Below are 6,331 nucleotides of genomic sequence, written 5' to 3'. Positions count from 1 at the left end.
CTTTGCTATAAAAAGAAATATAACGCTAAAAATCAATTCTCGAAATATCAAGCCGTTGTAATAAAATGTTGTTATAAGGAATAACAATTATAGAGCGGTCCACTCTAACTATATTGCCACATTATATTTCTAACCCGCACGAACAATGTTGAACACATAGATGAACCATCTCTTTTTCACTCATTGAAGAGCCACCCCTTCAGATTCAAACTCCACCACTTCCGCTCTTCTTCTTCTTTTTTTTTTTTTTTTTTTTTTCTAATCCCAACTAGAACAAATACTTAGGTTGGGATATTCCACTTTCTACGTGGGATAACTCATCCCACCACTTATACTTAAAATTAAATAGTGGAGTAAAATAATTTTGAGACTAAATAATACCCATTATCAAACGCCGGATAAATAATCCCATGAAATATCCCGGAATTATTATCCTTATCCCACCAACCGAAACACTCCTTAATGGCTAAATAAGCCTCGAGAGGTTCAGCAAAGCCCTTGTCCCTATAAGAATGGCGTTGCCGGTGACATTTTCTGAGGACTTAAATTAGTTATTACCTCTATTTTGATTTCACGTTTTCTCAGGAGGAAAAAATAATATCCCCCTGCATATATGGTTTTGGACTTTAAAAGGAAGAAGAAATACAACAAACGAAGGGAGAATGAACCAGGAAAGAAGAAGCTTTATTGGATTTCTTGAACTCCGATCAATGCTCCAACATTCTCTTTTTGGAGATATAATGGTAGTAAATAGTTTATTGACTGCAATTCAATTATACAAAATTTCCATAACTGAGTACGAGACCACCCAACTTAAGTGAATTTCTACATCATTATTCTGTTACTCTTTGTTCCAGAATCACAGGTTTTTAGGTTTAAAAAGGGTCATCACTGCCATGCATATAACCATAACTTTGAAGCCAAATTACAGGCAGCCACACCAGTTGAACTTGAAAAACAAGTCATTCATTTGAATTTCTAAATAAAGCATCTAACCTTAACACTTGGTAAAGATTGGAGCAAATATTATCCAGAAAACTATCTTCCATTAAGTAGCATGATTAAATCAAACAAAATTGGATTTAGCAAGTAATTCATGACACGAGAAAACTACATATTGCCATCAGCCAAAGCTACTCCAGCTTTACGTCTCTAAGCCACAAGTGTGCTGGCAGTGGTAGATTCGCTGCACATAAGTGGAAATAAAAACAATCAGCGCCATTAAACCAAGAAAGTCGTAAAGACAACCAAAAAAGAACAATACACCATATGTTGGTCTTAGAACCAGGTAAGAATATTTTTATAACCAAGAAATCCCTGGGGGCGCAATGTTTGAAACTCAATTAATAATGGGCCCGTCACTCTTATCTTTCTCCACTTAAATATTAGGCTTTTGTCTATGGCTAGGTTAGAGCTCGTGACGTGTGGCTAAATTCACACATTACGAACTTTAACCACTAGACAAAAACCCCAGGGACAGAACCATGTAAGGAAATCACCAAGAACTTTTAGAGAAGCAAATAAGAATTGAAGAATCAATGTCAAAGGATTGTATACTCTCTGTGCACAAGTATTCCACTGAGTAAACAAGAGTATTACAGTAAGAAGTAAAACTTTGCTGTATTTAAGGAAAAACTATATCAACTCTGAAGACAGAAAACTAGTTCATAATTTAAATTTTCCTTAAACATCATAGTAGTTATCCTGGTGCATTTTTTTTAATAACAAACACTAAAACAATTTAGATTGGGAAAAAAATGATACTAAATTTAAACTAGAAAGGAATAAAAGAAGGTGTTAAGGAACAGTTGGTTTTATAACAACTTTAAAGCTTGCTATACAAGAACAGGACATATCAATTTAGAATGGAGTATATAACCAAGAAGAGTCTAGAAGCAAACAACAATAACCATGTCTCAATTCCAAGCTGGTTGGGTTAGCACATGAATCCTCACAATCCATTTTGCTCAATGTGGGTAGGCATCAAAAAGAAAAACAGTTTAAAAGCTATCGCAGCCAACAGTCATAATAATTAGAAAGTTTTCAGCTAACTTTTTATTATACGGAAAATGAATCTTAGACTCAGCTTAATTCCATAGGCAAACTCATGATGGAGCCAACAACTCAATACCCCCTTAAGCAGCACGCACTTAGGCCTGTTATGTAGCGTGGAGAATATAACATGGAGGCTAAACACTTGGTAAATGAAGAATAGGGCAAGTCTGACTTTGATACGATGTAAAGAAAATGGAGCTTAGGCCTAAATCATGAGGTAATGATTGCATAAGACCATATCCGTAGGCAACTACTCACTTTCTCAACCAATGTGGCTCACTCTTAACATTAACAGCTACTAACTACAGTGCATCTTTTGGGGTCATCAGTTCAATTGGGTCAAATAAAAGAACCACTTCACACAACATGTCAAACCCATGTAAAGAGCGAGTACAGTACAGTACAGTTTTTACCCTAATTTGAAACTCTCACCAATGCCTACTGATAACTATAGCACCAAAAGAATAAAGTTAACGGGACTAAAGGTCTCTACCTTGTTGAAAGAATAGTTAGACAGAAAGCCTAGATTTCAGAATAGTTCAGTAAAGAGAATTTGTAAACATACAAAGACTAAAAGTAGTACTAACATATAACCAATCTATCCAGCAATATTGATGGAATCAAATAACGAGTACTATTTGCAGAGCACCAAATGCAATTAAATACCATACTAACATATTCAACAATGTAAACAAGTCAGGGAGAGGCAAGGAAGCTTACTATTTCCAGACAGGTGGGAGCTTTTTAGTTTTCTTGTAATAGCGAGCAAGGCGATGGATCCTGCTCTCCACCAAAATCAAGCGGAATTTAGAATCCTTGTCCTTCCTGTTCCTCTCCAAATGCTTCCTAATTGCAACAGCCTTCTTAATCAGGTGGTACAGATCCTCTGGAATCTCAGGTGCAAGCCCTATCCAAAATACTCATTTATTAAACCACATTCACTTATGTAACCAAAACACTCATATATCAAACCGCATTCAAGAAGGGCATCCTACTTTAAGTAGTGTCTGGGATATCAAACCATTCATTTAAATAACTATTCCCCAAAAATCATTTATCAGACTAAATAATTATACTCATTTAACTAATTGTTCTCATAGAAAAAAGGAGATATAAGAATACCGTGAGCTTTGAGGATACGCAAGATCTTGCTACCAGTGACACTCTTGACTTGCGCAATACCGTGTGAGTCACGAAGAATGACACCAATCTGTGAAGGGGTCAACCCTTTCTTTGCAAACTTGCAAATGTTATCCTCAACCTGAATAGCACATAAACAACCACACTTATTTATAATTTCTAAACATAACAAACTTATTAAGTGATGAAAAGGTGGGTGGATTTACATCAGGAGCGGAGATCTTGAGCCAACTGGGAGGAGTCCTCTTGTAAGGAAGAGCAGAAGCTGAAATACCCTTACTGAAACCACAAACAAGAAGATGTAAGAAAAAAGGAGATGAAGTGAGTGCGAGGTTAAAGAAGAAGAAAAGACGAACCCACGACTGTGCATGCGACCCATGATGGCGGAGTCACGGTTAGCTACTGGTGGTCTGCAATGGAGGCTTAATTTTGGTTGTCAAGGATGTTTTCTCTTCTCTTCTTTAATGTATGCCAAAAGTAGGGTTTAGTGTTACACTGCTGCTACTTTGGGCTTCGGAAGCCCAGTTTTTCCATTTTACTGGGCTCAGTTAGCATAGTTTGCAATAAAAGTGGGCCTAGGTTTCTGTTTAGTTTAATCCGAAAAAATGGGATAACTACATGGTGGTACATATTTAGATTTAGTAGCTATAGTTTAAATTAATTACATTTTATAGTTAAAAGTAATATGTTAAATACAATTAATAGCTATATATATATTTGGGAAAAGGACATAAAGGGCCGTCCGGCCCAAACTATTCCCACCGGATGGCCCATTTTCTCCAAACCCAAAGTGTAGCCAGCGCGACCTTTAGTGGCGACTAAAAATCCGCTGCAAAAAAAGGACTAAAGCCGCCACTAAAGATCTTTTTTTTTTTTTTTTTTTTGATAAAAGCCACTGAAGATCAACTATCTATAGAAAATGTATCATTATTATATAGAATATGTATCCCTACCATATATGTATAGAAAATATATCATAGGTTTTTATAATTATTGTGTAATTTGTGCATAATAAATATATTATCAATGTATACTCACTAATCATACATATATTATACATTAGTATGTACATTATACATTGATGGTACACTAATGATTCACATATTACACATATTCCATACGTAATATGTATCATCAACGTATACTCACTAATCATACATTTATATACTTTAGTATGTACATTATACATTGATTATACACTAATGATTCACATATATATCGAAAATGTATAACTATAAATATAGGTTTGTATCATTATTGTGTAATTTGTGTATAATAAATGTATCATCTACGTATACTCACTAATCATACATATATTATACATTAGTTATACATTGATTATACACTAATGATTCACATATTATACATATTCCATACATAAGTATAGAAAATATATCATTGTTGTATAATTTATGTATAAACTGTATCATTCTTGTATAGAAAGTGTATCATACGTCTAGACAATGTATCATACATGTACAATATATAAACTGTATCATTCTTGTATAGAAAGTGTATATATAATTCCAACATATGTATATAAGCTGTATCATTCTTGTATAGAAAATGTTTCATACGTATAGAAAATGTATCATACATATATGTATAGAAATGGTATCATTGTTGTATAGAATATGTATCACTACTGTATATGTATAGAAAATGTATCATACGTATAGAAACTGTATCATTATTGTATAATAAATGTATAATTAACGTATAATTTATGTAAAATAAATATATAATTAACGTGTAATTTATGTTTAATAAATGTATAATTAATGCATACTTACTAATTTTATTAGTTTGTAGTTGATATATTTTAGTTTGTTAAGTTTTCGATGATGGTTACTTTAGTTTATTTATTTAGTTCTTCTTTTTTAATCCTTATTAGAAGATAGAAAAATAAACGGAAGTTTGCAGCGAATCTTTAGTGGCGACTTTAAAAGTCACCACAAAAGTGTTTTGAGATATTTCTTGAAGGCTCAATCAACGTATAAATATACACATATTATACATGTTTTGGAATATTTTTTAAAAGTTCAATCACTGTATAAGTATACACATATTATACATGTTTTGAAACATTTGTTGAAGGTTCAATATGAATTTTAACCTTTAGTAGAGACTTTTTGAATTACCACAAAAAAAAGTTGATCTGTAGTGGCGACTTTTTTTTTTAAAAGGCATTTGGGCTGCTGGGCTGGCCAGCGCTTGGGAATAATTTGGGCCCGCCGGCCAGCTCACTATATTAGGCCCAAATATGGGCCAAATGTGGGATTAGTTTGGCTTGTTGGTCATTGTACGTCCTTTTCCCTGTATATTTAAGATAGAATACCCATCACCACATTATTCACTTCCAACCCAACCCTCCCATCTCTCTCTCTCCCCTTTTCCCCCACTGCTCGCTGCGAGCTTCCTCCGGTGTGAACCGGAGTGCCTATTCTTCTCGGCGAATCGTACAACTCCACACCACCGCCACTGTCCAGCCATTTTCTCCGGCGTCTCTGAGTATTTGTCGTCTTCTCCGTCTAGATCTGACCGGTGTCAGTCTTCTTCTCCGTTTTGCTACAGATATGACCGGAAAAAAGCAAGTTTTGAAGAAATTGCATGATTTGCCCTCAAAATGATTTGGTCTTTAATAATTTCCGTTCAAATAGGTTGGTCTTTAACTTTAGGGCTTCAGAACTTACATGTAGCGGTAAATTCTTTAATTTTTGCCGGATCTGGAAACATTTTCCGGTGCTGGATCTAGAAAATAGTGTTTCTTTATGAGTGCATTCAATAATTTTTTAGCATACAATCTAGTGTATTCATTAATTTTTTACCATACAATCCAGTGTTTGGGGTGTATTTTATTATATTTAGTATTTGAGTGTATCCGTTAAATTTTAGTGCAAAATTGTGTTTAGGGTGTATTTTATTTCTTGTATTTAGAAGGATATTTTTTTGTATACAACCGATTTGAAATATAATAAAGTGAATATAGTGAAAAAGTAGCTACAAATGCATACAGTTGAGTTGAATATATTTGACTTGAATACAACTTAGTTGAATACATCTGACTTGAATACAGCGAAATCTGAATTGAATATAGCGAAATCTGACTCAATGAAATTTTGAATACAATCCGATT

General features: G+C 34.0%; 1 protein-coding gene across 1 annotated transcript; it reads right to left on the bottom strand.

The window, feature by feature from the left end:
- Positions 1-944: 944 nt before the first annotated feature.
- LOC132056663 (small ribosomal subunit protein uS15) lies at positions 945-3,707 on the bottom strand. Its single transcript, XM_059448949.1, has 5 exons — positions 3,552-3,707; positions 3,402-3,474; positions 3,178-3,316; positions 2,776-2,962; positions 945-1,186 (listed from the first exon to the last, which is right to left on the bottom strand). Exons 1-5 carry the CDS (start codon positions 3,572-3,574, stop codon positions 1,153-1,155), a joined length of 456 nt encoding a protein of 151 aa, XP_059304932.1. The 5' UTR covers positions 3,575-3,707; the 3' UTR covers positions 945-1,152.
- Between the last annotated feature and the right edge of the window lie 2,624 nt (positions 3,708-6,331).

The sequence above is a fragment of the Lycium ferocissimum genome, chromosome 5 (assembly GCF_029784015.1).
Source record: "Lycium ferocissimum isolate CSIRO_LF1 chromosome 5, AGI_CSIRO_Lferr_CH_V1, whole genome shotgun sequence".
Taxonomy (NCBI): domain Eukaryota; kingdom Viridiplantae; phylum Streptophyta; class Magnoliopsida; order Solanales; family Solanaceae; genus Lycium; species Lycium ferocissimum.
Note: the sequence above shows the minus strand (reverse complement) of the source record. Positions and strands in the feature narration are given on the sequence as shown.